At 44.9% G+C, this 22,434-nt stretch overlaps 1 protein-coding gene across 3 annotated transcripts in view; it reads right to left on the bottom strand.

The window, feature by feature from the left end:
- PHACTR3 (phosphatase and actin regulator 3) overlaps positions 1–22,434 on the bottom strand; it is a 290,291-nt gene that overhangs the window by 201,412 nt on the left and 66,445 nt on the right. For all 3 annotated transcript variants that reach the window (XM_082271515.1, XM_082271517.1, XM_082271516.1), the window contains exons 2-3: positions 16,551–16,712; positions 9,285–9,362 (exon numbers count right to left, since the gene is read on the bottom strand). In XM_082271515.1, coding sequence (XP_082127641.1) covers positions 9,285–9,362; positions 16,551–16,712 — 240 coding nt within the window. The remainder of the gene's footprint in view (positions 1–9,284; positions 9,363–16,550; positions 16,713–22,434) is intronic.

Genomic DNA, 22,434 nt, shown 5'->3' with positions numbered 1-22,434 from the left:
ACCTGTAAAATAAATAAATAAAAAAATAGATAGATATCGGCCGATACCAATATGCAATGACCATAATATCGGTATTGGTACCGGCAATAAAAAAATGCTATCGGTCGATCACTACCATGCAGGCGACTGACATCCTCCTTATCAACTGATGATGCCATTGGTCTTTAGGAGGCTGGCAGCTAGAAGGTTGTAATGGTGAAGAATGAAAACCTGTGGCTTAGTGTAACTTTTTGGGCAATTTTTAGGCATTTTGCCAAGGCACCCCTGAAGAACCCTCTGGGCACCCTGGTTGAAAAAGGCTGCTCTAAACTATCAAATAAATACTTGCATTTACATGCACTTCAAAAATGTGTTTAAAAAAGTTCCCATTAGGAAGGGGGGGGGGGGGTGATCAGCCTTTGTGCATTCCAAAATACCTTGGTAGCTGGAATGTGCTCCATAGCCAAGAACAGAGCCATGAAATGACAGGGTAGCTAAACTGGCATATCAGTGAGCTGCATGTGGGCGGGAATACAAAACTGCATGTTTAAAGCTCCCACGTAATATCCTTGTGATTCAGCAAGAGAACAGCAGCACATAATTGGAGCAGCGTGACTGCACAGCCCAGTAAGCTTTGCAGGATTCCTCCGAATTGAACACAGTCGGCTTTGTGTTTACATGCTTACTGAGAGAGCACAGAGTCACAAAGACCTTCGTGTTCAGCACATTATGGAGAAAGAAAATTGAAGGCTTTCTCCAACTATATCTAGAATATAAATCCATTGCTTCCAGATCTCCCCAGTTGCCAGTCTCTGGGTAATAAGATCCCTCCCTGGAAAAAAATAACCTCACATGGAATATTTCCTACAGTCACAATAAAATCCGTGTTTTAGTATGTTATATTACATTTGTTATTTATACAAAATAAACAAGAAAATCAGCGCTAATAGCAGCTAGCAGTAAGGAACGATATATAAAGTTCTTGTATGAAAGCATAAAATAATAATTGCAGCTCTGTAAAAGAGACTTTTTTAGAGTGTGTGTCTCACATTAAAAGGCCAATCCTGGAAGTCAGACCTTCAGTACATGGAGTCCATGCAACCGCCACCAAACCTTCGGGCGCACACTCACCAAACTGTAGGACCTCGCATTGCAGGTCAGTACACATTTGCTCCCATTAGGGGAAACCTTCACCTGTACTCCTGGGGCTGGTTCAAACTTACTTTGGTCTCTGAATAGCAATCCACATTTGGAATGCTCTTCAGAGAGCCTCTAACAGGTGGCAAGGAGGCATTCTATCTCCTTCTCCCCATCTGCTTTAACCCCCTTAAACTCCTGCAAATGTGTACACTGCACTTGAATGGGGCATGCTCGGTGTGCCTGCCGAAATTGACAGGGGGTAGAATTCCTGCCATGCCTGCAAAGCAAATCATCACAGCCGCGGCATGTGTTACACCACCGGCTGCTGCCTTTACAGCTATTTGGGGGTGGTAAAAATGCAGCTCAACTGCAGTGCTTTACCGCCTCTCAACCACTAGAATGAATGAACCCTTACCTCATCCACCATTTCTAATACCTTAGGATGGTAGGGGTTCTCCTCATCCATAGAAAAAATATACAGTATTACAGTACGTTGGATGCACCATTCGGAATTTAAGGGTAAGAATATCTGAACGTTTCAATGATGCATCAAACATCAATGCCAAAAATATTTCTAGTGTGTCTAAACATTTCAGAGAAATCCATGGAGGTAACCTTAGTTCTTTTTCCTTTCTTGGTTTAGAACAGGTTGGAAGACCAGTTAGAGGAGGTGATATACACTGCACTTTACTACAGCGTGAGGTGTGGTGGATACACAAGCTAAATACTAGAGCACCTAGTGGAACAATAGGATGGACATAAACCTTTTCTTGAAATAATTGTGAAGCTTATTAAGGGTTGGTGCCGGTTCACACTTATGCAATGCGGGAGCCCTGCGAATCCATTGCGGGTCCCCGCGTTGCATTGATTTCGCGCAGCGGTTCGCGCAGCCGTATGCAAATCGCTGGGGGTGTCAACACATTGTTGGCGACGCCCCTGGGGTGGCTTACGTATCGTGGTGCGAGCTGACAGTACGCGCATGAGTCGGATCACACTGGGGTGTACCACCATGCGATCCGATTCTGCTGCTGGCCCAAATTAGGGTCCTGTGCGTGTTCGGTGCGATTCAGATGCAAATTCGCATGAGTGTGGACCGGCACTTAATGTTTATTTTCCTATGGGACACCTTTCTTGATTTTTGACCGACTTGAACACACCACCTCTCCCCTGGTGTTATGTATTGATGTTAATTGCAATTAAGTATGTACCGCCCCTAGTTTTAGGAGCAGTTTTCACATTATACAAGTTTGATTTTATTATACATGTACATGCTATGATGAAGGCGTAAAGCCGAAACGCGTCAGAATTTGTCATGCTGTCACCGCTATCCATGCTGGAATAAAGAATTTTACTTGGAAGAACCCTTTTCGTGTGCCGGCTTCATTCATATTACATACAGAAAAAATATAATCTGTAAAAGTTATTGAGCAAACTAGATAACACAAGCAGGCTAACAGTTAATTTGATGAGTAAACTTAAAAATCGGATATAAATCTACTGCTATAGTGGTGATCGAAAGTTTGGGCACCCCAGGTAAAAATGTGTATTAATGTGCATAAAGAAGTCAAGGAAAGATGGAAAAATCTCCAAAAGGCATCAAATTACAGATTAGACATTCTTATAATATGTCAACAAAAGTAAGATTTTATTTCCATCATTGACACTTTCAAAATTACAGAAAACAAAAAAATGGCGTCTGAAAAAGTTTGGGCACCCTGCATAATTTATAGCATGCACTGCCCCCTTTGCAAGGCTGAGACCCGCCAGTGTCATGGATTGTTCTCAATCATCGTCTGGGAAGACCAGGTGATGTCAATCTCAAAGGTTTTAAATGCCCAGACTCATCTGACCTTGCCCCAACAATCAGCCCCATGGGATCTTCTAAGCAGTTGTCTAGAAAATTGAAACTGAAAATAGTTGACGCTCACAAAGCTGGAGAAGGTTATAAGAAGATAGCAAAGCGTTTTCAGATGTCAATATCCTCTGTTCGGAATGTAATTAAGAAATGGCAGTCATCAGGAACAGTGGAAGTTAAAGCAAGATCTGGAAGACCAAGAAAAATATCCGACAGAACAGCTCGCAGGATTGTGAGAAAAACAATTCAAAACCCACGTTTGACTGCACGATCCCTCCAGAAAGATCTGGCAGACACCGGAGTTGTGGTACACTATTCCACTATAAAGAGATACTTGTACAAATATGGTCTTCGTGGAAGAGTCATCAGAAGAAAACCTCTTCTATGTCCTCACCACAAAAATCAGCGTTTGAACTTTGCAAATGAACATATAGACAAGCCCGATGCATTTTGGAAACAAGTTCTGTGGACCGATGAGGTTAAAATTTAACTTTTTGGCCAGAATGAGCAAAGGTACGTTTGGAGAAGAAGGGGCAAAGAATTTAATGAAAAGAACCTCTGTCCAACTGTTAAGCATGGGGGTGGATCAATCATGCTTTGGGGTTGTATTGCAGCCAGTGGCACAGGGAACATCTCACGAGTAGAAGAAAAAATGGATTCAATAAAATTTCAGCACATTTTGGATGGTAACTTGATGCCATCTGTGAAAAAGCTGAAGTTAAAGAGAGGATGGCTTCTACAAATGGATAATGATCCTAAACACACCTCGAAATCCACTGGGGGATTACATTAAGAGGCGTAAACTGAAGGTTTTGCCATGGCCTTCACAATCTCCAGACCTCAACATAATTGAAAATCTATGGATAGACCTTAAAAGAGCAGTGCGTGACAGACAGCCCAGAAATCTCAAAGAACTGGAAGACTTTTGTAAGGAAGAATGGGCAAAGATACCTCAAACAAGAATTGAAGCCTGTTATATTTGACCACAGCGTGCCCCCTTTCAATGCAGAAAGACCACAGCGTGCCCCCTTTCAATGCAAAGAGACCACAGCGTGCCACCTTTCAATGCAGAGACCACAGCATGCCCCCTTTCAATGCAGAGAGACCACAGCATGCGCCCCCTTTCAATGCAGAGAGACCACAGCGTGCACCCCCTTTCAATGCAGACTGACCACAGCGTGCCCCCTTAAATGCAGACTGACCACAGTGTGCCCCCTTACAATGCAGACTGACCACAGCATGCCCCCTTACAATGCAGACTGACTACAGCGTGCCCCCTTACCATGCAGACTGACCACAGCGTGCCCCCTTACAATGCAGACTGACCACTGCGTGCCCCCATTCAATGCAGACTGACCACAGCGTGCCTCCTTTCAATGCAGACTGACCACAGCATGCCCCCTTTCAATGCAGACTGACCACAGCATGCCCCCTTTCAATGCAGACTGACCACAGCGTGCCCCCTTACAATGCAGACTGTCCACAGCGTGCCCCCTTTCAATGCAGACTGACCACAGCGTGCCCCCTTTCAATGCAGACTGACCACAGCGTGCCCCTTACAATGCAGACTGACCACAGCGTGCCCCCTTACAATACAGACTGACCACAGCGTGCCCCCTTTCAATGCAGACTGACCACAGCGTGCCCCCTTTCAATGCAGACTGACCACAGCGTGCCCCCTTACAATGCAGACTGACCACAGCGTGCCCCCTTTCAATGCAGACTGACCACAGCGTGCCCCCTTTCAATGCAGACTGACCACAGCGTGCCCCTTACAATGCAGACTGACCACAGCGTGCCCCCTTACAATGCAGACTGACCACAGCGTGCCCCCTTACAATGCAGACTGACCACAGCGTGCCCCCTTACAATGCAGACTGACCACTGCGTGCCCCCTTACAATGCAGACTGACCACTGCGTGCCCCCTTACAATGCAGACTGACCACAGCGTGCCCCCTTACAACGCAGACTGACCAAAGCGTGCCCCCTTCAATGCAGACTGACCACAATGCACAGTGAACAGCGTGCCCCCTTACAATAAGAGTGAACAGCGTGCCCCCTTACAATGCAGAGTGAACAGCGTGCCAAGCCCCCCAGACCAGTGCACTTGACTTACCTGTTGTAGCGGCGGCTTCCTCTCTTCAGTCCCCATGTCTCTTCAAGTCCTCCCGTGTCCAGCCTCCTCCTCGGCCAATGGCCTCGGGTCCACCCTTTTCGGATACTCAGTGTCAGGACGGAGCCATCGGCTCCTTCTGACACAGCGGCATGGGGAGGGGGGCGGACATAACGATCGTTCGGCCCGGACGTCACAATTGTGCGGGCCGCAGGTTCCCCACCCCTGGTGTAAATGATGGATATAAAATCTAACTTTTTTTGACATATTATAAGAATGTCTAATCTGTAATTTGATGCCTTTTGGAGATTTTTCCATCTTTCCTTGGCTTCTTTATGAACATTAAGAGTCCATTCACACTGGCACGACTTGTCAGGCGACTTGGTCAGCCTGACAAGCCGTGCACCGTCGCTCCCACTGTGTACTACAGGAGCCGTTCTAATAGGAGCGCCACAAGTCGCTCCGACTTAGAAAAAGGGTCCTGTACTACTTCGGGGCGACCTGGAGGCGACTTGCATTGACTTCCATTATGGGAAGTCCATGCAAGTTGAGCCGAAGTCGCGCTGCACGCGACTTCACAGGTCGCCCCCGAAGTCGGAGCGACCTAATGTGAACGGGGGCTAATACTAATTTTTACCTGGGGTGCCCAAACTTTCGATCACCACTGTATATTGCAGACCTGCTAAAATATTGTATCAGCGACTATGATTGACAATCCAGTTATTATTTTAGCTTTGTTTAGTTTATGTGGAAAAAAAAACAAAAACTCTACAAGTTTACACAGAAAAACGGCTGTGGATCTGTTGATGTGTTGCGAACCTGTGTATGTATTGTAGAGGTGGCTATGACTGCAAGTTTCATTACTATTCAGAGAATGTATGATTAGTGGGCCAAACAAAGTCTTTTATACTGTAATGAGATCTATGAGTATTTTTAGAGCCCCTGAGGATGTCCCATTTGACGAAACGTGTTAAGCTAGTGGACTGAAATCACAGTCAGCTTCCAAGCAGCTTACCGTCAGCATCTGCTGTAAGCTTGTTTTATCGAGTTTGTTCAATACATTTTACAGATGATATTACACTTTGAGACATTTTTCTATTTTTTTTGTGGATTAGGATAACATCTACCTTCTTTAGGTATTAGGAATGGTGGAATATCTAAGAGCGCAGGAGCTTTTTCCTGATGGGAATAAACGTACTGACCTTTGTACATGCACAGACCTACAATTTGGTGAGTGTGAACCCCCAGTGTTTGGTGGTGGTTGGTGTTCATCACAGACTTAGAGATTTCTTGGTATATGAAAAGTCTCTTTTAGAATGATGCAGTTTATTTTCGATTATAAATTAATATTTATTCATATCATTTTTGATATTTAAAGTAAATCTGTACAAAGAGGAACGCCAGGCCTGCCATTACTGAACTGCTTCCAGGAAAACTAGCAGCCTAGTGGTTTCTGGCTTCAATCATTTCTGAGTTAATGACCTGGAACAAACATGCAGGGTAATAAGACAGAGAGAGGTCACAGCTCCGCATATTTTTTGTATCAGTGACTCAGTACTAAAACGACTGGGTCAGCATGACACCCAGGAAACGAGTATTTACAGAAGACAAGTCAGCACTGGCAGCCTACAAATGCCCTTCAAAGCTGAATTCCTGGCAGACATAACAAAATCACATTTTAATAGAGTTGGGCATTTGACCATTCATTTTATTTCCAAGGCAAGCACCTGAATATGTCTTCATATCACTCTCAACTGTACAGCTGAACTGGGAGAGAGCGAAGCAGTACTCTGAGCCAATCAGGTTCTTCTGCATGCACATGTGCTCAAAAAGCACAGGGAGAGAAGATAGAGATATAACAAGACACAAAAAAATTCCAAGCTCTCCTTACCAACCAGTCTGCGACCAACCGAATTGACCTGTCTAACAGTATGCATTAAAACAGGGGTTTAGTTGCACACATTTGCAAATAAATGCATAAGCTACAGAGCCCCGACAAGACACCCCATTATCTGTGGCCCTAACTCTAAATTCTGTGAGTCTCCGACAATGGAAGCACATGCATATAAATGGACAGATGAGGGGCAGATATACCTGAAGGGAGCCCACCTCTTCTTAAAGGCACAGGGGCACACTGAACACCCAGCCTATAGCCCCATGGCAGCAAAAGTGGCCAATATAATCCATAGCACAAACAAGTGGTTACTGCTTTTTGCAAATATGTGCAACTAAACCCATTTTTAACGCATACTGTTAGACAGGTCAATTCGGTTAGTCGCAGACTGGTCGGTAAAGAGAGCTTGGAATTTTTGTCTTGTTATATGCGTTGCCTTTCCAATGCTCCTTACTGCAGAGACCAGTTACAGGTGTGGGCAGGAATCACTTGTTTGTGCTAAATAGAGATAACCTAATCAAGCTGCTTCATACCCCTCCCTCTTAGGGTCCTTTCACACTAACGATCTGATCAGACCTGCCTGTCAGTTTTTTAGGCGGATCTGATCGGATCCTCCATGCATCCCTATGGGGCAGCGGATTTCAGCGGAGACACGTCCGTGAAAATCCGGACAGATGGAAACCCTATTTTCCATCCGTCCAGGGGATCGGATGAGAGCGGACAGGCGGTCCATTCTCACCCGATTCTCCCATAGAGAACAGCGGGGCTCTGACACAGCACACAGAGCGGAGAGGGAGCCGTCACCTGCCTGCTCAGCGGGGATCTGTGTATTGATCCCCCGCTGAGCAGCACGGAGTCCGCCGATGGCAGACCGTGTGAAAGGAGCCTTAGATTGTAAGCTCTAACGAGCAGGGCACTCTGATTCCTACTGTATTAAAGTGTATTGTATTTGTACTGTCTACCCTCAAGTTGTAAAGCGCTGAGTAAACTGTTGGCGCAATAAAATCACTTATCAGCAGTAAACATAAGTGAGGTCACCAACAAAACAGACAAAATACTAATCCTTAGGCAGGTAAAACAGCTCCCATATTTATATTTGATCCGTGATTTTAGCTAGAGTTCAGCTTTAAGATAAAATGTAGTGCCTGTCAAGATGCAATAACAATGATTATATTTCTGATTGGTTAGCAATATAGTACTGTAGTGCTGGGGTCCTAGGATCAACTTCCACTGGGGACACCAAGTATATGAAGTAGTATGCTATCCTAAGACTTAATAGAGCCAAGGAGAGAGCACAAATCACGGCTCTATAAGCAGCCAGCCGAACCGAAGAGATCCCGAGCAACTGTGGCAGTCCTGCAGGGCTAGGTGCTCACTAAGGTCCACAACCTGAGAAATCCATACGTGTAGAAAAGAAAGCGGCACTTCCAGTCAGAGGAACTTGGAAACTTGATTTTTTATTCTTTAAATCAAAGGTTCAACATCGAACAGGAACACAAGACAACAGGATAGCAGATGCGTTTCACACCATGTGCTTATTCATTGCTAATTGCAAGCAGACATGTGTCTTCCTTTATGGGCCAGATAGTATCACCTTGTCCAATCAAAACAGGAAATTACCGGGACATAAACACCTGGCTTTGATAGAGGAAGACACAATCGCCTGAATGCAGACCACAACCATACACATGCAATACTCTGATCTTAATCATTATTCAAATATACATAAACAATGTACAGATTGCATATGTGTATACGATTCCACAACGCTCGATAAATGCACAAACAGACATACATAAAAAATGCATATAAAATCATTAACAAGAAAGAAGGAAAATTTATTTCTTATAAATCAAACAAAAAAAACAATAAATGAGTAAATGCATATGTGGGGCTACAAGTGGAAGAAAGAATGATGTCTTGTGTTCCTGTTCGATGTTGAACCTTTGATATAAAGAATAAAAAATCAAGTTTCCAAGTTCCTGGGACTGGAAGTGCCGCTTTCTTTTCTACACGTATGGATCCTAAGACTTAATACCATACCATACGATCTAATTGTTTAGGCATTTGCTTATACAGTGTACCTACAGTATATGAGAGATGTCAAACTCCTTGGCGGCACTCCTGCTGCAGATCTAATTTCTACTGATGTGTGGCAAGCCAGTGTAAGAACAGATGTTAGGTAATCAAATATTCAAATTACTTTTGAAGGATTCCACCACTCAACCAAAGGGTATTTTATAGATCTGTAGACGGTTTATGTTGTTGCCAATCGGCTGAAGGTCTGCTGGGGGCACCCTACCTTTGTCTACAATCTCCATCAGTCCTTTCCTAATGATCTCCTCACGGTTCTGCTTAGCGCTGCTCTTTTTATCCAGACCTGGAGGAGATAAAAAATACTTGATAAAAGATCTGTCTGTATTTCCAAACACATCATGTGCAGAACACTGCAGTTATTAATAATAATATTCCACATTAAAGTAAAAAGGCAAAACTTTTTTTTTTAGTTTTGGAAGTATAGAGGGATTAGAACCCCTGTCGGGTTTTTATTGTTGTCTGTGCCCCTGTTAGGGCTCATAAACACTACAGCTTCTAAACTTGAGTTTAGGAGATTTTGGCATTTTCTTTTGCCAAAGTTCCTAAACGCAGCTCCATAAAAGCCTGTGTGTCCATGCACATAGAGGCATTTTGTGCTGTTACACAGTTAATATTTTCATGATTGTAGATGCAATTTACATAGTATATTCTGTGATTTATTTACCATGTATTTTTCTATGGGTAGGTATTTGCTGCCCCTTCTGGCCTTTTTTGGTAATGCTCTTGTTCCTCTTGTGAGCATGATACATCATTTCCTTGTATGTAAACTCCACCCCCTGCTCTTGCTGTATTTCCTGTGTCATGGCTGCTTGCATTTGCCTCATGTAACAGGGACTCTTGTATTCCACATGCTAAGCTAAGGAAAGCATCATCTTTTGACCGCATAATACTGAAATCCATTCATTCTGCTGTATTCCTGTTGTGTGATGTTCAGAATAAACCAGCTTTTGGATGAAACCAGTATTGGTGAGTTCAGCTATCTGAGGAGGATTGTCCGCAGTGACTGTATCTGCTTATACAGGCCAGGCACAGAGGTCTCACAAGGGTTAGATCACTATCCCAACAATCCAAGTCAGAATACATTTACAAGAGCTTAGAACCTGCTGCATTTAGGGAAGGTTCATCTCCCCTCTCCTGAATGCTGGATCCCACTCAGGATAGGAACATTTTAACGGTGGGCTGCAAAACGCATCAAAATCAATGTAAAATCATGCCGCGATTTTGCTGCGTTTTGCGTTTTCCCACGGCCAGCGGTCAATCAAGTCTGTGTGTACAGGAGCCCTTAGGGAGATTCATGCTCTCAATTTATCCTGTTTACTATTATCACCTAGAGTGAAAGTAAATCTGAAATTCAGGGTTGTCACCAGAACAGGAATATACGGGAAATCTTCCTATGGGGACACTACTTCTGGTGACAACCAGGGAATTCCTCACTTGGAAGGGATTTCCTTCCTGTTTTGGCTTTAGAACAGGAAATTAAGGGAATCTCGCAAATGGGACACAGATGGCAAAAAAATAAAAACTGACCGGGGTTAAACTCTCCCATACTCTATCCAACAATAATAATAGAATTATTTTACAAGTCATGTGTCCACAGATAGCAGCCATCTTGGCCATGACGTATCCAATTTAGGGTGTGCCCCTATCCTCAATTGACTAATTACACTTGGAAGGATTGGGAAACAGGGATTTCGAGCACAAGAGTTTTTTTAAAAAAAGATTTCTTTTATTCAACAAAAAACTAAATATTTTAAAATCATAGAAAAATACAGGCAAATAATTGTGTATTAAGGACACAGTGAGACCACACAACAATGGTCTATGTTGTACAATATCTCAGTGCATAGAACTTATAAAAGTAAATTTACATACAGTTCAAAGTACAAGATCATTGATAGTCATATAATTCTTGGAAACGTATTGCTTGATATCAGAAGAACCACCGACGGACACCCAAGCAGTATGGTGCCGGTCAGCGGGGTCGACTGACAGTATAAGTTAACATTCACCATGTAATATATGACCTTTGCTCGACATGTTTCGCTTTCTTAGACAAAAAAGCTTCATCTGGAGCATATCATTTCTTTTGTCTGTGTGAAAAATAACAGTGTTTAGATAAATTACATATATATGTTACCTCATTTTCAGTATGTTATAATTACAATTGCATATCATTTATCTCTCCTTTTAATTACATACAATCGTCTTACACATCTCAGATAAGTCCTTCTATTTTTGCAATATCAACACAATATAACATTGGGTCTTAAGTTGCATTCAGACACTAAAGGGGTTTTGGGGAAAGAACGGGGGCTGCCAATAGTGAGTATATGTGGGGATCCATGCTGTAGTTATAGTATAAGCATATATATCCTGTTTATATACCTGGTAAATGGACAGAAAAATGTATACATACCTGTACATATAGTAATCAGGCACATATCTCAATTTCCATAGAGAATTCTTTAACGAGGAGGACTGTGCGTTTTGGGAAGCTCAAAAAAGGCAATGTATAGTGACATAGTAGTGAGGGTAGTCACTCCATGTCTCATATCTGAGTGGATGAGAGCAGAAGAACAATGTTTCTCAGAATAGTAGGCGTTTTTATTCTATGATATCACTTTAAGGGAGAGCCCATAGAAATGCTAAACCATAAACTCAAGTGTTTCAAAGTGGTAAAATCAGTGTGCCTCATGCTTGTTATAAGAGTGTGTAAGTACCTATAGAGCCCATAGATTATCTGCCTTAAAAGGGGCAAAAGAAAAAACATATAGTCATTCTGGACCGTAAGAATGGACAAGTGCCATGCGTTTCTAAACGATTATACACCAACATACAGAGTTTACCCATTCGTGTATGGGCTACCCCTATAGTAAAATACATATCATGTATATTGGTTTGCTTTCATATATATATGTGAATATGTGTGTGTAGTCAGTTTAGTATCCGGCCCACCCTCCTCCATAATAGTAGGGGGGTGACCAGGATTATATATAGATAAGCAGTTGCTACATAGGGTCCAAGATGAGTACATGCAAAGCGTACTTAGAATAAACATAGGTAGTAAACATAGTGGTGAATATATAGAGTGCCACCCAATATGATAGATCCCTATGCAGTACGAAAGTTCCAAACATAAACAGACACCTTAGCAAGGCTCACCAAACTTGGGAAGGACCAGAGCTTAAATGTAGGGAGCGTATCTCCTCTGCTTGTATGTCGGCTGTTAAGCACAGTAAGATTAAGGTGAATTCCCGGATATCACAAAAGTGTAATGTTACAGTATTAGTACTGGCCATATAGAGCTTACCCCTTGCCACGCTGTTCCCAGCTTCCGCACAGTCCTCACCGGATGGGGAACCTCCACCATACCAGGGCTTGTAAATGGCGCCCTTAAGTAGCATGGATCCCGGGCGGTTCGTCAAACGGACGTCACCGCCCCGGCCACTCCCACCGGACATCGCTCGAGAGCAAGCGCGGGGACACCCCAGCGAAGCTCTCGGCTTAGTCACGGGTGTATGCAGATCATACAGAGGCAGGAAGTGCCTCCGTAGTCCGCTCAGGTGCCACAGGAAGTTCCGCCCGAAAGGGGCGGAACTAACCTGCGGCCTATCTGGCCGCACATATCTCACTGATGAGGCCGACCTCCATGCTTACCCACACTGCCCCCACAGGATCGGTCCGCAATTACATGAGAATTCTAATTGCCTGAAATGAAAAAACAACACAACAAGACAGAAATTATATATTTAAAAATACAGATATAAAAGCTTATTTCACTAAGGTACAGAGATGTTCCTGGTAGACCAGGAGATATATATCGGTAATATATTTGTTTATCAAAAATTATTATATAACCATGTTAATTTTTTGATTTTTTTTTTTTTTTTTTTTTTGACATTAACCACTAGTAAGGGCGTTCAATAGTAACAGCCCTAATGAAAGAACAGGGGCTAAACTGCCCCCTACTAGAAACACTTCCATACTTCAAACCCCAAGGGAAAGTTGCATATTTTGACTTATTATAAATCCTCAGGATCATAATATTGATGAGATAGGGGTTATAACACAAAAAACTATTTGTTATACATAAGAAAGGAAGAGGGGTATATGTGCCACAAACCCTATTTGATGTGAAGAAAAAAAAAAAATCACCTTTAGTTCTACTCTAAATGCAAATGTGCCAGAAAAGCCCAGAGTGCCCATAGTAATCAATCAGATTCGTCTGATTCCCTTGTGTTTGGATCAAAGTATTTAGCTGGTTTCTATAGGAAGGTCTACCTTAAAGCACTCTGTACTTATTTAAAGCAGAACTAAAGGCAACATAGGAAGCGAGAGGAAATCCCTCCAAAGTGAGGGAATCTCCAGTGTCACCAGAAATAGTGTCCCCATTGGAGGATTCCCCCTCTATTCCTCTTCTGGTGACCCCTCAAATGTGAGATTTTCTTTTACTTTAACTCTCAATAACAACTATATACAGGACAAATAGAGACCACAAGCAATAATCGGTGATAGGTGTTCCAATTCCTCCCCAATCTATCCTAAACTAAAAAAAGTTTTGTCTTTATTCACACTTTAAAGTCCATATTCAGGGTTTACTACATAGAATGGTAAAGAACAACTCTAAGTGATTTTTTATTTTATAAAATGTCCAGAAGTTAAAAAGAAAGCAATACAGTTCTCCAGTACTTACCTGCAAGGCTAACAGCTGAAAGTTCACTCTGCTCTCAGTCACCAGCCCCCTTCCAGGCATCATTCAACCCACTTCCTGTGAGCCCAGGTTGTAATGGATACAACCTCTAGAGGATGTGTCACCACCTCAGCCTGGGCTCACAGTACAATATTGCAGAGACACAACATAACTTTATTGCCAGTCTTTTCAGTATTGAAGAGCCCCCACTTCCAACACTGAAGCAGAAGAGGCAGAACTACAGGATGTCATGTGGCCAGGCAAAACGCTACTAGATTTAAAATACATATACATTTTTTTTAAACATATACAGTATCTCACAAAAGTGAGTACACCCCTTACATTTTTATTAATATTTTATTATATCTTTTCATGCGACAACGCTGAAGAAATTACACTTTGCTACAATGTAAAGTAGTGAGTGTACAGCTTGTATAACAGTGTAAATTTGCTGTCCCCTCAAAATAACTCAACACACAGCCAAATAATTTCTAAATCGCTAGCAACAAAAGTGAGTACACCCCTAAGTGGAAATGTTTCAATTGGGCCCAAAGTGTCAATATTTTGTGTGGCCACCATTATTTTCACTGCCTTAACCCTCTTGGGCATGGAGTTCACCAGAGCTTCACAGGTTGCCACTGGAATCCTCTTCCCCTCCTCCATGACGACATCATGGAGCTGGTGGATGTTAGAGACCTTACGCTCCTCCACCTTCTGTTTGAGGATGCCCCACAGATGCTCAAAAGGGTTTAGGTCTGGAGACATGCTTGGCCAGTCCATCACCTTTACCCTCAGCTTCCTTAGCAAGGCACTGGTCGCCTTGGAGGGGTGTTTGGGGTCGTTATCATGTTGGAATACTGCCCTGCGGCCCAGTCTCCAAAGGGAGGGGATCATGCTCTGCTTCAGTATGTCACAGTACATGTTGGCATTCATGGTTCCCTCAATGAACTGTAGCTCCCCAGTGCCAGCAGCACTCATGCAGCCCCAGACCATGACACTCCCACCCCCATGCTTGACTGTAGGCAAGACACACTTGTCTTTGTACTCCTCAACTGGTTGCCGCGACACACGCTTGACACCATCTGAACCAAATAAGTTTATCTTGGTCTCTTCAGACCACAGCACATGGTTCCAGTAATCCATGTCCTTAGTCTTTTTGTCTTTAGCAAACTGCAGGCTTTCTTATGCTTCATCTTTAGAAGAGGCTTCCTTCTGGGACAACAGCCATGCAGACCAATTTGATGCAGTGTGCGGCCTATGGTCCAAGCAATGACAGGCTGACCCCCACCCCTTCAACCTCTGCAACAATGCTGGCAGCACTCATACTTCTATTTCACAAAGACAACCTCTGGATATGACGCTGAGCACCTGCACTCAACTTCTTTGGTCGACCATAGCCGAGGCCTTTTCTGAGGGGAACCTGTCCTGTTAAACGGCTGTATGGTCTTGGCCACCGTGCTGCAGCTCAGTTTCAAGGTCTTGGCAATCTTCTTATAGCTTAGGCCATCTTTATGTAGAGCAACATTTTTTTTTTTCAGATCCTCAGAGAGTTCTTTGCCATGAGGTGCCATGTTGAAATTCCAGTGACCAGTATGAGAGAGTGAGGGCGATAACACTAAATGTATCACACCTGCTCCCCATTCACGCCTGAGACCTTGCAACACTAACGAGTCACATGACACCGGGGAGGGAAAATGGCTAGTTTGGCCCAATTTGGACATTTTCACTTAGGGGTGTACTCATTTTTGTTTCCAGCAGTTTAGACATTAATGGCTGTGTGTTGAGTTATTTTGAGGGGACAGCAAATTTACACTGTTATACAAGCTGTACACTCACTACTTTACATTGTAGCAAAGTGTCATATCTTCAGTGTTGTCACATGAAAAGATATAATAAAATATTTACAAAAATGTAAGGGGAGTACTCACTTTTGTGACATACTGTACAAATATGCACATTCGGGAAGAGGGAGTGCTCAGATGTCTACCTGTTTCAGAGAAAAGTTATTGCCTCTGGGTAATTCTCGCCCTCTTGCTTGTCCAGGGGACACCATGGAGGGCCTATGTACAGTACACACAAATGTTACAGTTAATTGGACAAGGATATTTTTATGCCTGAAGGGACAACTGTAAAAATCGTTTTCCCTCTGCCATCCACTACTCTTTCTATGCTGGAAGGAACGGTGAGCCCCGGTTCACACTTGTGCGTGTGCGGGGTTCGCATGTAATGTCGGAGCGCACTGCTCCGACATTACATGCGATCGGCTGTGCGGTGCAAGTTTAGCCATACAAATTGTATGGCTAAATTCGCATCGCACCCGCAGCAAACACGCACAGGAGGCATTTTTGCAGCCGCATCAGGATCGGATCGCACAGCGGTTCACACTTGTGCGATCCGATCCTGTGCGAACTGCACGATCGCACTGCGATATATGTGATCAAACTGGGGGTGTCGTTAAGATTACATTGACACCCCCAGCGTATCGCATATGGCAGTGTGAACTGCCGGGGGTGCGTGTGCGATGCGGGAACAGGCTGCGAGTTCGCAGCCTTCCCGCATCGCATAAGTGTGAACCGGACCTTAAGGTTACATTTCCTCCGATTTGTAATATTATCAGTGAGAGTTCCGCATTATCTGTGAGGCCTGTAGGAGCCAATTAAGGGTCATCTGTTCTAACTACATTGCAGCCTTAAAGAATGGGAACATGACTGGTGGATAGATAACAGCTACACATAATTATATATAGGATGTTAATGGATAAAAAGATATATTTGCTCCCACCTGCAGGCGAATGTTTGAGCTTGTCGCTTTTCTTTTTCCTCCATTTCCACGGTTTAAATATCCGGCCCAGCGTGGCCAGCTTGCTGTTTCTCCTGGCAGGGGGAGTCCGCATGCCGGATACAAGATATTCTGTCCGTAGGGCCGGGGACTGAGCCATTTCCTCTGTGTAACAAGGAAGAAAGACTTACAATATTACTCACGTGCATCAGTTCACTAAACCCAATTGGTTGTGATAAGGGCCAACCAAACCCACCCAGGAGCAGCATGAAAACCCTACTGATCAGGCTTTGGGGCTGATGTAGCATGCTTTGGGGCTGATGTAACATGCTTTCATGTGCTTATGAGTTGCCTTGAATTGCCCTCACTGTCACTCAAAGAGTTGCACTGAGCTGCTTCTAAGTTACTGGCAGGATCAACTTGTAATAAAATTGTGTTACAGCGGGGAGGTGGAAAAACAAAAACTGCTTTGCTAATGCTAGTGAAAGAATGATGCATGAATGTAATTTTTTATATTTTGCCCACAACTCCAGTTTAAAGCCCAAATCTAGGATAAAATTCACCCCCTTTATCTGATCTTTGGGATGAAAAAAAAATGCTCTGAAATCCAGTTTCACTTACCTTAAGGTGCAGTCGTGTGATTATCCAGCACCGCACTCTTCTCCTCTAATGCAGGGCAGGGCCATGTTACCGAATGGGCACACTGGGCAGTTGCCCAGGGGCCCCACTTGCCCGGGGGGCCCCACCTGCCCAGTGACCCAGCCAAGCATTAGTCCCGATTCCCGTGTGCATCCCGCCGCCAAACTTAGCAGGTGGCAAGTGCTTGTCGGCCCAGTGCTACTGTCAGGCCCCTGGGGGCGTGGAGAGGGTGCCCACAACTGCAGGAATGCCTGTCCACCTCCACAGGAACAGGCACACACAAGACAGTCGAGTCTGACTCCCAACTGTGTGTGTGTTCACAGGACCCAGCTGCAGAACTTGGAAGCTGTCATTAGCTTAGCACTGCTGTACCAATAAATATTGCCTTATCAATAACTTGCATTTTTATTCACGTGGGTGATTATGTAGGCGGGGCCCCAGTGTATTGCCCGGGGGCCTATAATGCTCACTGATGCAGGGGTCCATCTTCCGGGTGTCCATGTCACCACTGCCTGAGTGATGCGGACATTTCCCATTGGCTGGGCAGCACAGGGGTCCGAGAGGAGTGAAAGGACCATCCAGCAGGGGTTAATGCACAGCACTGTCCCACGCAGTCAAAAATGAAAAAGGGGTCTGGATGGGGGGACTCAGGTAAGTATAATTAACTTCACAAGGTGAGGACATCTAAACATTTGATAGGATGGGTTAGAGGAGGGTGGGAGGCAGAGATGGTAGGAAGACCAAAAATCGGCTTTAAAACATTTACTGAATTATTGAGCTGAAAAATTATGTAAGGAAGTGTAGCTTTAGGGCTCTTTCACACGAGCGGTCCGATCAGATCCGCCTGTCAGTTTTTTAGGCGGATCTGATCGGATCCTCCATGCAGCTCTATGGGGCAGCGGATGTCAGCGGAGACACCTCCACTGACACCCGCTGCCACCCGTATCCGATCCTGTCCGTGAAATCTGGACGGATGGAAACCCTATTTTTCCATCCGTTCAGGTATCGGATCGGATAGGATGAGAGCAGACAGGCGGTCCGCTCTCATCCGATCATCCATAGAGAGCAGCGGGGGCTGTGACACCTCCCTCTCCGCACTGCAAGCGGAGACGGAGCTGTCATCCGCCGGCTCAGCGGGGATTGCGGATCGATCCCCGCTGAGCAGCACGGATACGCCTACGGAGGCGGACCATGTGAAAGAGCCCTTAGGCAACTGGAGAACAGCTGGGACCCCTTGCTCCACCTAAACTCATAAACCACCAAGGGCCACCTAGAAGGTGCAAGAGAGCTGTAAGTGGCCAAAAAACAAGCTTGACATGACTGGGTTCAGGGGCCTCCAACAACAGTATTTGCTATCAGTGGAATTAGAAATAGTAGGCAGTTATCAGGTCACAACAAAATGAAGAAGCACAAGCGGGTTACAGAAAAGTAATTAAAGTGGATGTAAACCCTCACATATACCCCGTGAAGTGATAGCCTCTCCCTACATAAGTTTTACATGTATATCTGCTATCTTCAGCTTTGTAGACTCTTTAGAAAGTGCACATCATGTTAGAAATTTTGCTTCCTGTTTTAGCAGTGGGAGGGGAGTCTGGGCATACACTGTGTGACAGCTGATTGGAGGAAAGGCACCCTGCCCCCTTCCACATAGGCAGAGGAATGAAGAATCTTGCAGAGCTGTGCTGAGTTGACCAGCTCTCTGCTTATCTATCTCTAAGTTACCTCCCCGACACAGATTTCTAGCTGCTTTTATCTCCTGTGTATGAGAGCTTGTCAGATGTTTTCATGCTAAAAACAGAAGAACAGAGAAGCAGAAAGACACGGGACTTAGGGCTTTGAAGAGAGATAATTAAACATTACAGATTTATGTGCCTAGGTCAGATTTCATAATTGGGGTTTGCATCCACTTTCAGGCTCCATTCACATATAGGCGTTTGGGATTGCAGGCAGAATTGCCGCGATTCTGACCATGATCCTGAACCACTGCAAGTTGCGGGCAGAAGTTCTTGTACTTCTTTTGGGTGTCAGGCGTCCCGCAATTCTGTTTGCCTGATTTTATTCATCGAGGGACAATCGTGGCAAAATCGCACCGCATTTGGGGTGCCATTGCAAGTCACAGGAATCACTCGGGCATCCCGCGACTTGCAATGGTTCATAATCGCGGGCCTTTTACATTACACAGCCCCCCCATGGACCCCTTTACATTACACAGCCCCCCATGCGCCCCTTTACATTATACAGCCCCCCCATGGAATCCTTTACATTATCCAGCCCCCCTATGGACCCCTTTACATTTACAATATACAGCCCCTCTCCCAGGGAACCCTTTACAATATACAGCCCCCATGGAACCCTTTAGATTATATATACAGTCCCCCCCCAAAGAACCATTTAAATTATACAGCCCCCCAGGAACTATTTACATTACACAGCAAAAGCCCCCACCCTCCAATCCTACCTTAATAGTAGGAGAGCGGAGCAGGAAGCAGTGAGTGTAAAGCAGAACGGGACAGGCAGGAGAATCATCAGTGCTGAATATACAGCGAGAACTGCCAAAGTTAAAGCGGAGTTCCAGCCATTTACTCACCTGTCCAACGGTCCAGCGATGCGGCCGCCGGAAGCCTCGATCCTCTCCCACGGCGCCGGCATCACTGCTGTGGGCACCCGGCTGTTACAGTTTGCGGCTTCACAGCCGGGTGCCCACTGCGCATGCGCGAGTCGCGCTGCGCGCCGTGATTGGCCGGCAATCTTCTGGGACCTCTGACGTGTCCCAGAAGATTGCAGGGAGGGAGGGGGAGAGGAGAACTTCCGCTCAGGGAGCCGCGGCGCTCCGAGCGGAAGTGGGAGCGGGTACCTGTCAAAACTAGGTACCCGCTCCCCCCCCCAAAAAATGACATGCCAAATGTGGCATGTCGGGGGGTCAGGACTCCCTAAAGCGGAAGTTCCACTTTTGGGTGGAACTCCGCTTTAACTTTGCTAGTTAACAGCAGCTGATTGGTTGCTAGACTTCACACTGGACCTCATGCAGCTTGGATTCTGTGCCTCTCCACTCTTCCTCCAGATTCTGGGACCTTGATTTCCAAATTAAATAAAAACTTTTCCACAGTCCGTGATGATTTGGGGAGCCATGTCATCTGCTGGTGTTGGTCCACTGTGTTTTATCAAGTCCAAAGTCAGACCAGTCCTCTAGCAGGAAATTCTATAGCACTTCATGCTTCCCTCTGCTGACCAGCATTATGGAGATAAATTTCCTGGCAGTGGGCTGCGCTGACTTTGGACTTGATAAAACACAGTGGACCAACACCAGCAGATGACATGGCTCCCCAAATCATCACTGACAGTGGAAACCTCACACTGGACTTCATGCAACTTGGATTCTGTGCCTCTCCATTCTTCCTCCAGACTCTGGGACCAAATAAAATGCAAAATGTACTTTCATCCTAAAAGAGGACATTGGAACACTAAGCAAAAGTCCAGTCCTTTATCCTTAGCCCAGGTAAGATGCTTCTAACGTTGTCTCTGGTTCAGGATTGGTTTGACAAAAGATTCAAAGTCAGTGCAGACCTCTACCAGGAAATTCTAGAGCACTTTGTGTTTCTTTCTGCTCACCAGCTTTATGGAGATGATGATTTCGTTTTCCAGCAGGACTTGGCACCTACCCACACTGCCAAAAGTACCTATAGCTGATTTAATGATCATGGTATCACTGTGCTTGATTGGTCAGCAAACTCGCTTGACCTAAACCCCATAGAGCAGGAGTTCCCAAACTGTGGGTCGGGACCCACTGGTGGGTCGCGAGCTGCGTTTGAGTGGGTCACGCTGAGATGCAAATCACTGAGAGCAGGCCCTCTTAAATTGTGCTGTGCGAGCCCGCGCAAATTACAGAGAGCCAGGGCAGTCAAATTGCGATGGATTCAGGACTCCGCCCACGCAGTTTACGAAGGCTGGTCTACATTTCCTGCGAGGAGGATACTTGCATCAGTGAGTACGTATGTGGGATATGTTCATGGGGTGCAGAGCCAGCTCCTCGGTCCTGCTGGTGGCAGCGGTGGTGGCTAGACTAGCGGCAGGATTCTCTCAGCTATAGCGGTAAGAGACGGCAGCTTCGGTGTCATATGAGGACCAGGTGGCCCAGCGATGTCAGAAGTTCATGGCAGCTTTTGTGACCCCAGTAGAGGATCTGAAGGAGAAGAGCCAGGACACCAAGACCAGCCTAGAGCTCCTCATCATGGAGACTCTGGGTGAGGTGTGCTGGGCCCTGGAGAGGACAAACAGGGGCTTCACCTTCACTGCGGACCGCTGGGAGAGGAAGGAGGGTGAGTGCCATATAGCCTGCTGATCACTGTCCTGGGGTGGTTGATTTCTGTCCTCTGCCTGCCTTATATGAGGGTGCTGATTACTTCCAACTCCGCTTATATACATGCCACAGGTTTCTGACCCCTCAATTAGAATATCTGGCAAGTGTATTCAGTAATAAATTGAAAAGTAGTAAATTGATATTTTTAATTTAACATCCCCTTCCCTTTTAAAATATGCATTATTATAATTATGATTTGCATTTATATAGCGCCAACAAATTCTGTAGCGCTTTACAATATTCAATTACAAGCAAGTGGGTTCCCGAAAAATAACTGTATTCAGAAGTGGGTCTCGGCCCAAAAAAGTTTGGGAAGCCCTGCCATAGAGAATCTGTGGGGTATTGTCAAGAGGAAGATGAGAGACACCAGACCCAACAATGCAGAGGAGCTGAAGGCCGCTATCAAAGCCATTTTGGCTTCCATAACACCTCAGCAGTGCCACAGGCTGATCGCTTCCATGCCACGCCACATTGATGCAGTAATTCATGCAAAAGGAGCCCCGACCAAGTAATAAGTGCATACTATACTGTACATGGACATACTTTTCGGTAAGCCAACATTTCTCTAATAAAAATCTTTTTTTTTTTTTATTGGTCCTATGTAATATTCTATATAAAAGGTTTTTCATTCAGGCGGACTTTAACGGCACAATTTGGAGACTAAAAAGTAGTATAAAGGGCCTGGTTTGGAACCTGGGGGGGACCCCCACGCCATCTGTTTAACATTTTGGCAAGGAGTTCCCCCTCAAGATTCTCAGAGCACAAGTCGCATCGCAAGTCGGATCATCCTGATCCGACCTGTGATGCGACTTCCATTCAAATTAATAGGCTCCCATAGGGAACCATTGATTTTTCACAAAAAAAAAACGTATAAACGTGGCTTAACGCTGT

Source organism: Pelophylax lessonae, assembly GCF_965119305.1.
Source record: "Pelophylax lessonae genome assembly, chromosome: 11".
NCBI lineage: Eukaryota > Metazoa > Chordata > Amphibia > Anura > Ranidae > Pelophylax > Pelophylax lessonae.
Note: the sequence above shows the minus strand (reverse complement) of the source record. Positions and strands in the feature narration are given on the sequence as shown.